We start from the raw sequence: 17,500 nt of genomic DNA, 5'->3' as shown, positions 1-17,500 counted from the left end.
TTGTTGATTGGTTTCTATGCTTGTGGGTTGTTTATCTTTAACGGTCATGACTGTGACTGAAATAATTCATACAGGTGAAAAAAAAATCGTCTGGTGTGATGAGTGTGTGTGTGTGTTTTCCTATTGTTTGTGTGAGCCTGTGTACGTATGTGTACGCGTGTGTAAGAGTACCTATGTTTATATCTGTATGTGTGCTTGAATATGTATTTCTATATCCAATGCTGTACCTATCTACGTACCTATATATGTCCCTGTGCTTGAATCTTAAAGAATAGCAGTGATGACTCTCTAAACTTTACCGATAACAACGACTTTACCGGCAAATGCAAACTTCATCTCTTCCCGAGAAAATTTGATCTGCCGACCGTGCTTTTAGTGTTTATCGGAGTCCTGAGAGTCACGGTAATTTGATTTCCAGAGCGATATCAGATATTATGTAAAGTCTTCCACTCGGCGGGTATTTTATATGTCAGTTCATTCACACTTTGTGGCTTCAGTAAGATAATATGTAACTAAAGTAAAATTGTTTACAGTCAAGTATTATCTTTATGAAAATGTATAGTGTATATAGTTTAGTTTTACCGCAACCATTTTGTTAATATTGCACTAAAATGACGATGTGATATTGTGATCAAGTTGAAACAGTGATGAAACAGAAAATGAAACACTAACATGACAGCAGATCTTTGAACTTGTGTGAACTTGTTATGAAAGAGTCGTGTCGCTGACTATATTTCGATATGTTGTTAGGAGTAGCATACTAATCATCATACTAATAATATCAGTTATATCAATATTATATTATTATAATCATATCATCATGACATTGATATAAGATATGAATAATACAAAAGATTATATTAATATACTGATTATATCAATAATAATATTGATAATAATACATAGAATTATAATCAATTTCTCTCCTTTTCCGCCCGTCTTTCTACCCCCTCCTCCCCTCCTTTCCTCCCCCCCTTCCCCCCACAGTTCGAACAACTCGCCTTCACGTGGATGGAGAGAAAGAAGCTCGGAGGAACGTACTCGGCCCATCGCGCGCAGAACGAGCGGCACGTGGTTGTCTGTTCAACCAACTTGCAAGCTGACACCATCATGGACTTCCTCAATGAGTTCTACGCGCATCCTCATTTGCAGGTGGGTTGGTGGGCGGGGGTGGGTTACTGGGCGGGGTGTAGGGTAGTGGGGGATATACGATAGGGGGTGGGTTGGTGGGCGGGGTATAGGGTAGTGGGGAATATAGGATAGGGGGAAGGGGAGGGGGAGGAAAGGGGGCGGGGCGTGGCTGACTATTTCATGAGAGAACATGACGTCCTGTTTACATGCTGCTTCTTACGTTGGACACGTAAAAAGCACATACTCTCCAACACACATACACAAATATTTCTGTACATTCTTTAAGTTCCTCTCATTTATACGTCTGTGGTTGCACCTGTTTGTTTGATTATGGTTCTGTTTGGTTATCTCATGGCACAAGCTACAGAGCCAATCGAAACACAAACCAAAACTACATTACGCAACCAAACAATTCACCCCCCTAACCTTACCCAAAAATATAATAAATCAAACAACCCAACAATTCCAAATCAACCTTACCTACGTAACCAAACATCTCCATCAACTCAACCTTATCTAACGCAACCAAACAACCCCTTCAACCTAACCTTATCCAACGCAATCAAACAACCATTTTAACCCACCCAACCCAATGCAACCAAACAACCCCTTACATCCTAACCTTATCTAACACAACCAAATAACCCCACCAACTCAACCAAACCCAACCAAACAACACCAACCAACTCAACCTAACACAACTAACCAACCCCTTCAACCGAAACCCAACCCTCCCTAACGCAACCAAACAACCCAAACCCACCTCAAGCCAACCCCCTCCCTCCCTCCCTCCCTCCCTTCTAACGCCGCGTTCTCTTCCCCATAGGACTACTTCGTGGTGCTACTCTCTCCTATGGAGCTGGACCCGACTATGAAGATGATCCTGCAGGTGCCGATGTGGGCGCAGAGGGTCATCTACATCCAGGGGTCATGTCTGAAGGACGGTGACCTGACCCGAGCCAGGATGAGCGAGGCGGAGGCGTGCTTCATCCTGGCGGCGAGGCACTACGCGGACAAGACGGCGGCGGTGAGTCGGGTTGTCTTGGAATGAGGGGGGGGAAGGGGGAGGACTAGGAGGAGGAGGAGGAGGAGGAGGGAAAGAGAAAGGAGAAGGAGGAGGAGGGAAAGAGGAGGGCGAAGGAAAAGGAGGAGGAGGAGAAGGGGGGGGGGGGTGTATGTCCCACATGTTGTAAGGCCACTACAACTATATTAATTAATTGTGGAGTCACTTTGCGAGGAATTTCCACAGATGTTCTAATCCATTTCCCCTTTTTTCCCCGAGTGACAAAGAACAATAATATGAATTAGTATCTTGTTTTAAATCCTCAAAACAATATTTCGCTTTTAATAACATTTCTTTCTTCCCCCCCTCCTTCCGCCCCGCCCACCCACACACCCACCCAACCCACCCACAGGACGAACACACCATCCTACGGTCCTGGGCGGTGAAGGATTTCGCTCCTAACGTGCCCCAGTACGTGCAGATCTTCCGACCGGAGAACAAGCTGCACGTGAAGTTCGCCGAGCACGTGGTTTGCGAGGACGAGTTCAAGTACGCCCTCCTCGCAAACAACTGCATGAGTCCGGGCATCTCTACCTTAGTGACCTTACTGCTACACACCTCCAGAGGACAGTTAGTACCTTTGTTGTGTTGTTGGGACACAGAGAACTACTGTTAGTACTTTCACGTGTTGTTGGGACACAGAGAATTACTGTTAAGGCGGTGTCACACTAGCATATTTTCCGTCGTTTTTTTTTTTTTTTAACAAAGGCGCCGAACAAGCGATAGTGCGCAGCGATGCTAAACTTTGTTTTAGCAGATGATAAGCGTAACAAGAAAAGCAAGAAAATGTTCTCAATCAAATATTCCTCTGAAGGGCGTGTCCATGCAAGAGAACTGGCACAGTCCAATGTGTTTCAAATGGCGCGCTCTGCAGCTGACGGATGTAAACAATTAAATCGAGCACTTACAACAATTTTAATTATGGAAATAAAACTTAGATTTGCATATTTATATTTGTTGATTTCATAATATTTATAAGAAAAATAAGATTCATTAAATTATATTATAATTGATTATTTTACAGAAATACAAACATTTTAGAATATAGTTCTTGATTTGAGTCCGCTTGGCCAGTAAGACGACGCAAATGTTTTCACGCAGAAACTCGGAATTATCGTCTGACTAGAAAAACAACAATTCGCTCAAAAATTGACAGTTATTCAGAAATTTGACGGAAAAGTGCTAGTGTGACAGCGCCTTTAGTACTTTCTCGTGTTGTTGGGACATAGAGAACTACTGTTAGTACTTTCACGTGTTGTTGGGACACAGAGAACTACTTTTAATACTTCCTCTCTCGTGTTGTTGTAAGTAGGGTTGATGTTGTATATTTTTGTATTACGGCTCTAGCTTAGTGACCTTCCTGCTACACACTTCCAGAGGACTGTTAGTATTTTTTATTTGTGTACTTTATAATGAGAAACGTGTTCGTGAATTTGTAAGAGGAACTGATAATAGATTATATTGCATTATGTTGATCTTTCTGCTATACATATCCAGAGGACACTTAGTACTTTCTCTGTATTGCTGGGGTTCAAAATAAGAAAAAGTCGTATTTGTAGAATTGTAAGTTAAATCATATCAAGTTCCTTAAAGATAACACTTCTTTCAAAATGCCACTTCGTTATAATCGTCTGGAAGTAGAAAATGAAAAGTAACATTTTCTTCAATTTAGCTTTTCAGTACTTTGCCATTCTAATAACACTCCCTTCTGATCTTTTAGGATTTAAAAGAATAAATAAATTTATAACAGCCCATGCTTATAATCTCTTGAATTTAAAAGGTGACATAGAAAAGTAAATTCATTAAGCAAAAAGAAAAAGAAAAATACCGTTGAGATTAAAAAATAACTTAGATTTTTAAAAAATCCTAATCCCATAAGATTAACAGGCAGATTAGAAGAGGCTTAACCTAACCTTCCTACAATTTAGCTCTTCTTTCCAATCCCTAGGGAGGGCCAGGCGTCACAGGAAGATTGGCACCGCCTGTACGGGAAGTGTTCCGGCAATGAAATATATCATATTAAGTTAGGGGATTCACGCTTCTTTGGCGAGTATGAAGGAAAAAGCTTTACTTATGCGAGCTTTCATTCGCATAGAAAGTAAGTATTCTGCATTTACGTTGCTATTTTGCCTTTCCGAATTTCTATTTTTTCTATCAGAATCTTTTAAAAGATAGAATTTGGTAGTATATACCTTTGCCTATAATGTAAGCGAAAATATATGTTACGATACTTTGTCTTAATTATTACTTGAGCATATAGTTCCTCGTAATTTTCATGTCAAGGATATAACAAAGACCAGATACAATAAATTTATATTGATAATCATTACATATTTAATATCCAACTTTATTTCCTAGATCTAAAACACGGACAGTGTCTTTTGCTTTTGTTGTTTTTCTTCTTTTCTAGCTCTCTCTTGGTTTACATTTTCTTTAAAGTCCATTTTTACAAATGGGCTTAATCTAAATCTCACATCTTTAAATGGATCAACATTGTGTTTTGTTGTTTTCCCAAGATCATCCTTTTTGTTTATAATTTATGAACGTTAATAAATCAGATGATCAAACATTTTGGCACTTCATCCTTTCTGATTTTTGTTTAAAGAGCAGCTCATGAATTCATCTGAAAGATCCTTTTCTCTCTCTAAATAAGCCTCACAGCCCATAGGATTACCACTCAATCTACACCAGGTATGGCGTTGCTTTGGTTGGGGTCCGACCTGCCGAGCTACCCGAGTTCTATGAGGACACAATCTTGCTGAACCCTGGTCCTCGACACATAATGAAGAAAACAGACATATGCTTTTACATGAGCATCACAAAAGAAGAGAATAGTGCCTTTGTTGTGGGAACAGGTGCAAGCAGCAGCAGCAGTCAGGAGGGCAGGGCGGAGGCTGAGGACCCGGCTTCGAAGGACCCTGAGAAGGGCATGAAGCTGAGCGAGTGTGAGGAACGACCAAAGCCGAGATCAGGTAATCTGCGTCCCCTGACGTCCACTATTTCAGGGAGAGAAAAAAATGGGAAACCCATTTTTTTTATCTTATCTTGATACTTAAAGCCACCTCTGTTGTAGAAAATGTTTAAAATCCGTTTGTCGTAACTGACAAATTGTTTTACCCTTTAAAATCCATTCTTATCTGTTGCCTCTTAAACGTTATTTCCTGGATCTGCTTCTGTTGGGGAGATCATTTTGTACCAGGAACAAAAAAAGCACTTTAGGGATATGCCTCACTGTGTTGAGTACTGAAGCCTACCGGTCTTGCGGGGTGTCTTAAATGGAAGATCTTTTAGCGTCAAATAAACTACAATTGGTGCTTTTCACTTGTAGGCCGAAGGTGTGTCCTGCTCAAGCTGCGACGCAACGGTATGGAAGAAAGCCTTATCCGTACAGTACCGTGCCCGTTAGCTATCCCTAACAGATAAAACTGTAGCTGACTCGTTAGGAGAAGAGCTTTTAACAAGCAATGTAATTTTTATTAGATTTTTCCCCTCCAGAAAGTACCCAAAAAATATTGTAGCTTCGTAATCCTGATCCTCCTGGCCATTACATTAGCAGGGCGTTTGTTACGTAGACAGCCTTGAATACACTTGTTCATCTCTGTACCAACTGGAACAATGATGTTGCTTTCCAAGAGACTGGTAATCACTGGAATTCCTGTAGTGTAAAATGGAAAGCCTTTTGCCAACCCACACTAGTGCTACTCTGTGTCAAGTCCTGCAGGACACTCACTGCAGAAAGATCCTCCTTCACTGCCATGACTTGATGGTTTCCTTAATCTCCTTTTCGTGTCGTCCTCGTCTACTTCGATGTGTGTTTCCCAAAGCTCTTGTGTTCTCTGTCTCTCACTTGCTCAACCATTTCCTTCTAATTTCTCAAAATGAGCCAAACACTGCCATTGGACATTCACACTTTACACTCTACACCAGTGGCGTAGCTGGGAAGAGGGGCACAAGGTGAATGTACCTCCCTTTAAGATTGTTAATTGAATATTTTATGTTGAAGGTTTACCGATAAGCTATTCGTGTGAGGTGCAAGAGAGAGCCGTCGTAGACCCTCTTTCTTTAAAAGCCCATAAATCCCTACTCCTCTCCTCTCACAGGTTCCCTCGCCCCCTAACCCCCTCATCCCCTCACCCAACCCCCATACACACACACTTGTTTTTTTTCCTAAAATCCTGGCTACGCATCTACATTCCAAACATATCGTAGATTTTACGTATATATACCCCGTTTTGTTCGTAATTATATATGCAATACATGAAGTTTCGAAGCATATCAAATCTAAATAGTGCTATACTTTCACTTATAGCCATATATTTAACTCTCTTCCTTTACCAACCTGTCATACACCCTTCCAGCATGCTAATCATTATGTATTCCTCTTCAAACATTCACTTCCTGCTCCCAATACATTACCCTTCAATCAGCTTCATGATACATTTCCTTCTATCGCCTCCCCCTCTTCTTCTTTTATTCACGTATCTCATTTTATCTTCATCCCTCATATATGTTTTTCTGATCTATGAATATAATCCATGTATCACAATTTACCACTCGGTCGGTCCCTCTTTTTACAATAGGTATTTTCTCTCTCTCTCTCTCTCTCTCTCTCTCTCTCTCTCTCTCTCTCTCTCTCTCTCTCTCTCTCTATGTATGTATGTATATATGTATCTACCTTTATTTATCTATCTATCCATCTATCTATCAGTCTAACTTTCTCTCTCTCTCTCTCTCTGCATGTATGTATATATGTATCTATGTATCTACCTCTATTTATCTATCTCTCTATCTATCTATCAGTCTAACTCTCTCTCTCTCTCTCTCTCTCTCTCTCTCTCTCTCTCTCTCTCTCTCTCTCTCTCTCTCTCTCTCTCTCTCTCTCTCTCTCTCTCTCTCTCTCTCGTAAACAACATCTCCCACTGTCAATTTTAACAGTCTCAGTCTCCACATGTATTATTCATCCCGCTCCCTTGTTATTCACTCCTGAATAACACGAGTTCCTCATACCCCAACTTCTGGCAAAAAAAATATACAGTATAGGTGTAAACCAAACAAAACAGGAGATCAATTGTATATTTTTTTTATGATTATACTAATACCTTAATCAGAATCACTTAATGGTTCTAAATGTCTGATCAAAATACTAAAACGGCATGATCTCATATGATGGGAATTAATGCCCTGAACAACAGCTTGAGATATCACTTGTTTTTTCCCCAAACTGCATCTTTGCTCACAGCTGCAAGTCGCAAAGACATACCCACGCGTTAGCTTTAATCGCCTTCACACAATACCTTATAACTTCTGTGCATGTCGTTCGTAAAAGTACGTATATGGTTTTGCTACACTAATAAGACAATAAAACAATGACTACTGTTTTATTCACTAATATATTTTGCACTAAATGTCACGAAGGGTGATATCAACCTCACAGTCAGTTTGCGTGATGTAACGAATATTCGTGTAATTTCATCGATACTAAGTGAGAACCGAGAAACCGTATCTCCTTAAAGTGCTTCTTAATTAATAACTCTCCGTGTTCTAACGCCCCTCTATCTCCCCCCACCATCATCATCTGCCAAGACAGTGACACCGATGATAAGTGTTGTGTTTCCTCAAGCTTCCTCTCCGCTGATTACGACTCTCTCCTCTTAATCTTCTTTTCCAGTAGTCATTTACACCCTCCTTCTCGCCCCCCCCCCCCCAATTCCTTTCTTTATCCATCCGTCCTAGATATTAACCCCTTACCACTTTTGCCTGCGAATTCAAGGAAGAGTCACGTCATATATCAGATCCACCTAAAAAAAAAAAAAAAAAAAAAAAGAGATTGATTGCATAACATGAAGAAACGTGCTTCCGTCTCCTCACTGTGTATATATAGTTACTCTGGAGATTATACAGTAACTTTTCTTGGCCAAACCCTAAGAGTGTTGACAATAGACTGCGATCAGTGTTTAAGATGTTACACCTTATAGTATACCGTGACCTTGCACGAGGCAGAATGGTGCAGTATGTAGAGAAAGGTATGAGTGAGAATGAATAATTCCACCACACAAGTTATCCACTCTCATTCACGCTCTCTTTCTACATTTGTCACAGCGAAGCAGAGTGGTGCACCAGGGCATGCACAGACCAACAAGCCTCGGCACGGTGCCTCTGTTAGGGTTGCATGCATCACCTCGTGTACCTGGTAGCTCTAGGGTAGACTAAAACTAATGATTAAGACTGTGTTTATACATATCTCTAAAATAAGCCATAATGACAAAACACTTTCCTGCTTACTCTGATAAATGAACCTTTATATTTGTAGCCTAACCCTGCATGGCTTTTGGTGGTAGATATGACAGTAGTCATATTGTAGATATGACAGTAGTCATATTGTAAACCTCCTACTCTGTCTGTCTGCCAATAAACACTTTCTCTGTCAGACCTACCCCCACTGTTAACCCTTTCACGCCAGCCCTAATGATATCCATTACTTTCTAAACGCAAAAGGTTACGTGAGGTAACATTGCAAAACCCGCCATTAGTACCAACATATATTTTCCAAGGAAGGCCTCTCTAAGGGGCATCTTCCGAGAGTTTCAATCCTTTGGAACTTGTTCAATTCCTTCAAAGAGGGCCAGAAGGGACATCCAAGGCATCCTCCGCGACATTCCGCCTTGACACAGGTGATGGTCTGACAGCAGCATGTGTTCAGACCCTAGATGTGCTAAAACGAGTGTTCACACACGCTGGAAAAAAGGAGAACAGAAAAATCTGGCTGTAAAAAAAAAAAGTGGTACCTACAATGACAAAAAAAAAGCCATGCAGGGTTTGTCCGCCACTCAGGGATCGGTACCATCTACCTTGGTACCAGACCAGTGCCAACAACAGCCACTAACCATGACTCAGGCCTCTCCCTTCCAGTCTCTGTCAACGAGCTGCAGAAGAAGCTAGAGGAGGAGGTGGACCGCAGGAGAGAGAGGTGGGAGGAGGAGCAAGGGAAGCACCTGTCGGGGGAAGAAGCACTCATGTCTTCGACCAGAAAGAATCTTGGCCAGCAGGAAGGGGAGGGTGAGTCTGACACCGGAAGTCTTTGCTTGAGGACAGCCTTGAACCTTCTCTAGTCTTTGCTTTTAAACAAGTTGTTCCATTGGCAATCAGATTGAACGACAAATTTTAATATTTGAGCATGAATAAATTATTGTTTATCTAATAACGCAATCTTCTTAATTTTCATAATAGTCATGCTAACATATTTCCTTTAACAATATGGTTTCCAAATAAACAAATACATAACGCAGTGTGTACATGGTAAGTGATAATGCACTGATTAAGAACTAATCGACCGCCAGAGCACTATCTAATAAGCCCAGTGTATGAATGGCTATTGTGTTGTTATTCGTATAACTTGATTCATGATCGGAGGGAGAGAGAGAGAGAATGAGAGTGAGTGAGTGTATGTGTGTTTGTGTGTGTGTGTGTGTTTTGAGTTAATGTATAATCATCTAAATCTAAGAATATACACACACGCGCGCGCGCGCGTACGAGCAAGCAAGTAAACAGGTGTATGTCTGTGATTAAACGTGAGTACGCATGTGTACGTATATAACCTCATTGGTCTCTAAGGTGATAATTTCCCCTTGTGAAGAGGCTGGTAACTGCCGTTAAAGATTTTCTGAGGCCCCTGAATGCATTTCCCACCACGGTAATGTGCGGTTAATTATGGGAATTAATCAGCCCAGGTAGGGAATTACTAGCCCTCACCCCACCTCGCCAGACTTCCCGCTGATTGAGCAGAATGAGATTTTGTGTGGCGTGGAATTGTGAATGGCGTCTTTTCATGGATGAGAGGAATGGCGGTTTGTGTTATGTGGGGTTGTGGAAGGTGTCTCTTCAGTGTGTTTACTACAGACAGTGAGAGAGTTGTATGTTGATACATACTAGATACTTAATACGGAAAGTTTGAGTATTTGAGGTCGCGGATGGATGTCTTGGTTATATAGATGATATTCAACTCCAATTTCTTCAATCCCATTAGATTCGACAATGAGGAATTTCTATAGTCCCGAAAGACTAAGCAGATAGAACAGTGGTTCCTACCCTCACTACCCCTTGTTATGATTAGTCCTTGCCTCCCCACCCCCACCCCCATTCTCAAATCCTCTACTTGTCGAAATGTTATTATGTTGCGAATATACACGCACACACGTACGCAGGTGCACGCACACGCACACACACACACACACACACACACACACACACACACACACACACACACACACACACACACACACACACACACACACACACACACACTCATTCCCTCACTCACTCACACATAAGCACACACTTCCATCTCGTAACACTGTAATAATAACCGTATTAAAATTATGCGTTCCTTAAAAAGTGTATATGAACTTAAACATCCTATCCATGCTCTCACGCTTTTAAAAATGCTTAAATTTCTTGACTTTGGTGACCAGCTTTACCACCCCCCCTGTGTTCGCCCTACCCCCTTGGCCTCTCCCCTTACTCACGCCTCCCTCTGGGTTCGAGCCCCCCAGGCGAACACCCGCAGGGATAGAACATTTCTTTCTATGTGGCTCTATCATCTCTTGCATCCTAGCATCTCGATTTATTAGATAATGCTCAGTGTAGGGGAGATTCGGAGACTGTACAGTAATTTTTGTGTGTTATTCTGTTACTACTATAGAGTCACACAGCTGACATTTTGTTGAAGAGATCATCTGCTGTAAAGGATATTTATGGCATCAAAATAGGTGTACTGGAACAACAGTGCTCAAATGCGCGCGCGCGCTCGTGTGTGTGTGTGGATGAGTGTATGTTTTTATATCAATATATATTATTCGTGACCTTTTTTGCAAGTAAAAACATATCAATATAAAGCACAGACTTTGTTTTTTTGTAAACTTAAATTCTTATGTAGTTTTAATATAAGATATATTCAGGCATGGTAACCTGTTTACATCTTAAAATGCTTAGAGATGCCCAGTGAGATCGATTTAACGATAATGTAATCAAACTTGATTTAACCGACCATTACCTGAGGTAATTGATCAAACTTTAAACTACCACCATCAATAGTTGAAACGACTTTTACATAGTTCTCTTCCCCCCAAAAAAAACTTACATCCTGGAAACGAGACAAATTCAAAGTGCCTCATCTCGTGATTGTTATGATGCTTTTAATCCAAGACACTTCAGAGTCTCTATTTGGAGTTTCCGCAGCCGCATATCGGTAGATCACTTCAAAAGCTACAGGAAGCCGCCAACAGTTTCTAACATGACGAATGTATTGAAGAGTCACGCTCTCTTCATTTACGATGGGATTAAACACACGTCTAGCCACTTACGCGTTGTTTTTGTATTCTTTTGAATGTGATATTAATATTTCTAGAAAAAGAAATACATTTTATCATCTTTTTCAAAGCATTTCCATTTTTTTTTTTCATCCGGTTTGTTTCGAACGAGACCATATTACAAATAAGATTTTTTTTTTTTAGTAATATACCTATATTTTTTACACAATGAATAAAAAGATACACCTCACCACCTAGTCCACGCACAAAAAAAGAAGCGCCCACTGCCACAAAAATCGCCGCGCCACTCAACTCGGTAATGAGCCATGAACCCGACCCATCCACCCTGGCAGGCAGTGCCACGAGACACCTCTGACTCGTATGGCCACTCCACGCTTAATCGCGCTCGCTAAGCTTTCACGGCTCTTTAATTAGATTTCCTTTTGCTCTTGTTCGCTCGCCGCGTCACCGGGGGTCCGTGCGCTCGTGACTCCCGGCTCGAGCGAGGGTGAGGTTAGTAGAGACGCCGCGGGGAGAACCGTGGGAACCGCCATAGTTCCGAACAGGGAGAAACACACACACACACGGATGCACGCACACACGCACGTATGCACACACACAAATAAACATATACATGCATACATGTGTGTGTATGTGTACATACATAAACTCATACACATAAATACATACATACATACCCTCCTATGTACCGTCCTCTCTCCATCCTCTTCAAACATACATATGTTATGTAAAGTGTGCCATAGGAATATTCTCTAGATGTGTGATTTCCAAAGCCCAACGTACTACAGAGGGAAGATTTGTTTAGCATATAAATATTTCTAGAATATTCTCAATGGTGAAATAGGAATAATTTGCATATGAGTCTACCCTTCCAAAGTATATGTATAGGTCTGTGAATATCGTTGGTGTAAACATTGTTATAAACGGATTAAGGGGCATAGATTATGGTCTGTGTGAATGCGTGTTTTTTTTTTCTTTCTTTCTTTCTTTCTTTCTTTCTTATTTATTGTTGATGTATCTTTCCATCTTTAGACATATGTGTGTGTGAGTGAGTGAGTGTGTGTGTGTGTGTGTGTGTGTGTGTGCTTATGTACATATGTGCGTGCTTATATATATGTGTATATATATATATATATATATATATATATATATATATATATATACATATATAATCACATAGGAAAAAAAAACACATCCTTGACAATAAAAACACTTATTTCCAGAGCTTAACACCCCAACGCTTGAGCAAACCACTCGAAGCATACTCAATGCCATCCACATCAACCTGCCTAGACCTAACTGAGTGCTAAAACGCCCTTGTCCTTTTGCAGCCTCAACCGACCTGCGCAAAGCCTACCCTCGCCATAAGCTGGAGCGAGAAGACACTACGAAGTCAAATAGTCCGTCCCTTAGTGGGGGTAATTTTCTGGATGTCCCTCGTTCAGATACCATGGGTAACGTGTCTGATAAGAGGCCAGGTAAGTTCGCTTTTTGTTTTTTTTAAGTACGTTTGTGTGTGTGTGTGTTTACAAATATACTTATATCTATATATATATATATATATATATCTATATATATATATATATATATACATATATATATATATATGTTTCGTATAGTATACAGACGTTTAGGATAAAACAAATATTTGTACTGCCATTGGATAGTTCTGAAAGAAAAAAAAAATACGTGACTCCCGACTTTAAAATCCCTGTCTGTCTTTTCTTGTCTTTCTTCTTTTTGTTTACGTCCTCTTCCTCTTGTTCTTATTCTTCATCTTCTCCTTTCTGTTGAATTCTACTATTACTGCAATTGTTATCCTATTATTATCGTTATTATCATTATTATCATTATCAGTATTATCAGTATTTTTGTTATTATCATTAATGTTATCATTACAATCATCATCATTATTATTATCGTTATTAACATCATTATCATCATTACTATTATTGTTTTACTAGTACCATTATTATCATTGCTTTATTATTATTATTATCATTATCATTATCATTATTATTGTTAATATTATCATTATCATTACTATTATCATTGCCATAATTATTATCATTACTATAATTATTTTATTTATTTTTCTTCTTTTTCTACACCATCGCCTTCTTTTTCTAATTGTACTTATACTTCGTTTTCTTCAACATTCCTTCTAATACTAGCACTCCTACCCATTACTACTTCTACCACTACTGCTATTACTACTGGTACTACCACTGATACTGCTACTACCTAATATTAATAATGATACTAATACTAATACCACTATTTTTCTCACTACAACCACCACCATTTCTACTACTACTACTACTATCAGCACAACTATCACCACTTTTGTTACTACGACTACCACTACTACAGCTACAACTACCACTACTTCTTATGTTACTACTACGACTATTATCACATTTTTCTTCTTAGTATAAACTTCTCACTGATTGAAATCCAACCCAGTCTATTCCAATCAGCTCATTGCAAGATTCATCCACGCTGTTGCATCTTTTGGAACGGCCTGAGCTTAATATAATCAGTAAAAGGATTACACTAATCCTAATTAACTATATCGATTAATCCCGTCTCTCTTATGATATAGGATTTTAATATATGGATTTGGGAGGAGTGCTGGAGTGGGGGAGGGGGAATGGGAGGGGAAGGGGAGAGGGAGGGGGACTTTATATGTGCTTTGAGTCTTTGGCAATCTATATGGGAACTTTGAGGTTTAGATTGATAAAATGCGTATGTATTTTGAGTTTTTTTTCTTCAGTGTCCAGAATGGATGAATTTTATAGGAAAATTTTTGATTATAAATGTAGGGTTTCTGTGATTTTGAATTTATGATTTCTGAATTTTTTAATAACGGATATATATGTGAATTTAGATATTTTTGGTATATTCTTTTTCTTTTTTTCTTTTCTTTTTTTTTCTTTGGTGTAAACATGAGTTATCATGTTAACTTTTTTCCACTGCTTTTACATGTTGTTAAGATAGTGCAATACGTACAAGAGATACGATATCATAAGCTCATGTAGCTGTTTGTTCATTACAATAGGTTTAGGATCCTTTTTTTGGTTCCTTCTCTTTTTAGCATGTATTTACCATAAATAAATGTCCACGTGCTACATCATAAGGATCTCTTTCCTTCATTTCGTCCATGCGATCAGGCGATTTGATTTCTTTAGATCAAACCCAATGATTATCCACTGACTAAAATCAAAGCAAAGGATGACTCATCAATATACTTATGATTACGTTACTGGTTGAATTACCTCCTTGAATAGGTGTTCCGAGAGGCGAGAGATAAGGACTCTACTCCAAATATCTATACTGGCTGTGCTTTTGAATTTTTCTTGCTTTCCTGTCTTCCACCTTAACGATATCCACTTACACTTTCCCTTCCACTTTCCTCCGTGAGATTCGTAATCCTTTCGTAACCAGTCGTATGAGATATAGCATTGCATTTACAGTCATTACACTTTCTATCACAAAAGGTATTTTGTAAAGTAATGTTATTTTAATTTTTTTATCCTATTCTGATTAGCATTTATTTTCCTTTTTTTCTATAGCTGCTGATTAGGGAAGAGAAATGATACTGTTTGACCAAAGTCTTCTGAACTATAGTATTGATGGTACCGGGCCGATCTTTTTGGGAGTATGAATAACTCAGAGGGAGGAGTGGAGCTCCTTCAATTATTCCCATAGAATAAGTCGACGGGAGTGGCTGGCTGAATTAAAGACGATGGGTAGGAAAGATACGGAAGTGTGTATATATATATATATATATATATATATATATATATATATATATATATATATATGTATATGTATGTATTTATATATATATACATATATATATATATATATATATATATATATATATATATATATATCTGTATGTATATGTATATATATATGTGTGTGTGTGTGTGTGTGTGTGTGTATACATACATATATATATACAGAGATCCTTACTTGACACATCTCACATCTACTGCGGAAACACTTCCCTTCAAGGGCCCGAGTCCTACTGAGAGAGGACTGGCGCTTTAATGTGCTATTCGGCGCAAGAGGGGGAAGGAATAAGGTTACCACCGACACAAGTAGTACAGAGGGTGGACTGTGTGTGAGTGTGCGTGTGTGTGTGTGTGTGTGCATATAGATAGATAGATAGATAGAAAAAATATATATATAGACAGAGAGTGAGTGAGTGAGAAAATGAAAAGTGTGAGAGTGAAAGTGTGAGTGTGAATGTGTGTGTGTAAAAAAGACAGAAAGAGAGAGAGAGAGAGAGAGAATTAGGCATACGAATGCATATATAAACAGATTGAACTTTTAGTGCCATTAGTCTTTGATTAATCTCTGTCTTGTCTTTGTGTGTGTGTGTGCCATGCTCGTGTGTGTGTGTGTGTGTGTGTGTGTGTGTGTGTTGTGTTGTGTGTTGTGTGTGTGTAGTGTTGTGTGTGTGTGGTGGTGTTGTGTGTGTGTGTGTGTGTGTGTGTGTGTGTGTGTGTGTGTGTGTGTGTGTGTGTGTGTGTGTGTGTGTGTGTGTGTGTGTGTGTGTGTGTGTGTGTGTGTGTGTGTGTTGTGTGTGTGTAAATGGTGTGTGTGTGTGTGTGTTTGTGTGTGTGTGTGTGTGTGTGTGTGTTGTGTGTGTGTGTTGTGTATAAGCTAGATAGAAAAAAAAAAATATATATATATAGAAGAGAGATGAAAAGAAGAGAGAGAAAAGAGAAGAGGAGAGAAGAAGATGAAACAGAGAGAAGAGAGAGAAGAAAGGAAAGAAAGAGAGAGAGAGAATTTGGCATACGAATGCATATATAAACAGATTGAACTTTTAGTGCCATTAGTCTTTGATTAATCTCTGTCTTTCGCCATTAATACTGCCATGCCCTCTCGAACCCTATCAAACATTACAAGAACACTAAAGGACTAAATTAAACGTGACTACCATTATTTGATACATTTTCCTCAAATACATATTATCAGGTTTACGCAAGATGTTTCTTGGATGAATCTCTCTATTTCATATTGTCTTCACTTTCTACTTTCTCTTGTATCCTATATTCTTTCTTGCCTTTTCTTTGTCTTCCTTTTTTCTTCTTTTTCTTTTATCTAAAATTAAATGAAAAGAAATTTGAGAGCGATATAAAAAAAAAATGTTGATGGCGTATTATGTCAGGTTCGGGTAGGGTAGTAACTTTTGTAGACTGATAGAGTTTGGAGGATATTGAATTATTTGAATGTATAGTTATTTTATTGGTGATTCCGAATAAAAAAAGAGAAAAAGATGTTTATTCAAGATACAAGAGAGCTACCTATTTAATCTTATTCAGTCTGAAATATTATTAGGGTATAATTTCTCTTCAATATTTCCTCAATACGTTAATACTCTAAGATTAAGAGAACTTCCTGGTAAACCTATCTCACCATCTCACCATATCTCTCTCTCTCTCATCCCTTTCTCCTACCTGTTTCCTACCTTCTATCTTCCCGTTCCCTCATCCCTCCCTCTTACCCATCTCCCTTCAAATTCCTCCCTCCCTCCCTCCTTCATTCCTTCCTCCCCTTTCTCCCATCTAACTTCCATCCCCCCCACCGACCCTCCATCTTACTAACTTTCCACCCTCCTCCTATTCCCTCATCCCACCCTCCCTTCAACTCTTCTCCACCCACCCACCTCCTCCCACCTTTCCCTCCTACCTCCTATCCACCCACCTCCTCCTTCCTCCTCCCCTTCCACCCACCCTCTACCCCTTCCCCCACCAACTCACCTCCCCCTCTTCCTCCCTCCTCCAGAAACCCGCCGCCCATCCATCCTCCCGGTGCCGGACATGTTCACCGGTTCGAGTCTCAACATCGCCGGCCAAGAGCGAGGCAGTGACGAGGCTTCGGGAGAGAGCGAGGACGAGCTGGATGACGTCCCTTGGAGGTCGCCCTCGGAGATGATCGCGTACGTAGTGCCGTTGGGGTT

At 39.7% G+C, this 17,500-nt stretch overlaps 1 protein-coding gene across 25 annotated transcripts in view; it reads left to right on the top strand.

The window, feature by feature from the left end:
* SLO2 (slowpoke 2) overlaps positions 1-17,500 on the top strand; it is a 579,670-nt gene that overhangs the window by 501,768 nt on the left and 60,402 nt on the right. For 18 of the 25 annotated variants that reach the window (XM_086541116.1, XM_086541117.1, XM_086541115.1 and 15 more), the window contains 9 exons: positions 988-1,152; positions 1,958-2,158; positions 2,547-2,764; positions 4,143-4,292; positions 4,886-5,166; positions 5,523-5,558; positions 9,104-9,250; positions 12,852-12,998; positions 17,326-17,479. In XM_086541116.1, coding sequence (XP_086397242.1) covers positions 988-1,152; positions 1,958-2,158; positions 2,547-2,764; positions 4,143-4,292; positions 4,886-5,166; positions 5,523-5,558; positions 9,104-9,250; positions 12,852-12,998; positions 17,326-17,479 — 1,499 coding nt within the window. Of the gene's footprint in view, positions 1-987; positions 1,153-1,957; positions 2,159-2,546; positions 2,765-4,142; positions 4,293-4,885; positions 5,167-5,522; positions 5,559-9,088; positions 9,251-12,851; positions 12,999-17,325; positions 17,480-17,500 lie in introns of all 25 variants that reach the window. The other 7 variants (XM_086541120.1, XM_086541109.1, XM_086541103.1 and 4 more) reach the window with 3 other exon arrangements.

This window comes from Penaeus japonicus, unplaced genomic scaffold, assembly GCF_977035675.1.
Source record: "Penaeus japonicus unplaced genomic scaffold, GWHDUDI00000001_assembly GWHDUDI00000010, whole genome shotgun sequence".
In the NCBI taxonomy this organism is placed as follows: domain Eukaryota; kingdom Metazoa; phylum Arthropoda; class Malacostraca; order Decapoda; family Penaeidae; genus Penaeus; species Penaeus japonicus.
This window is presented reverse-complemented; position numbering and strand designations above follow the sequence as displayed.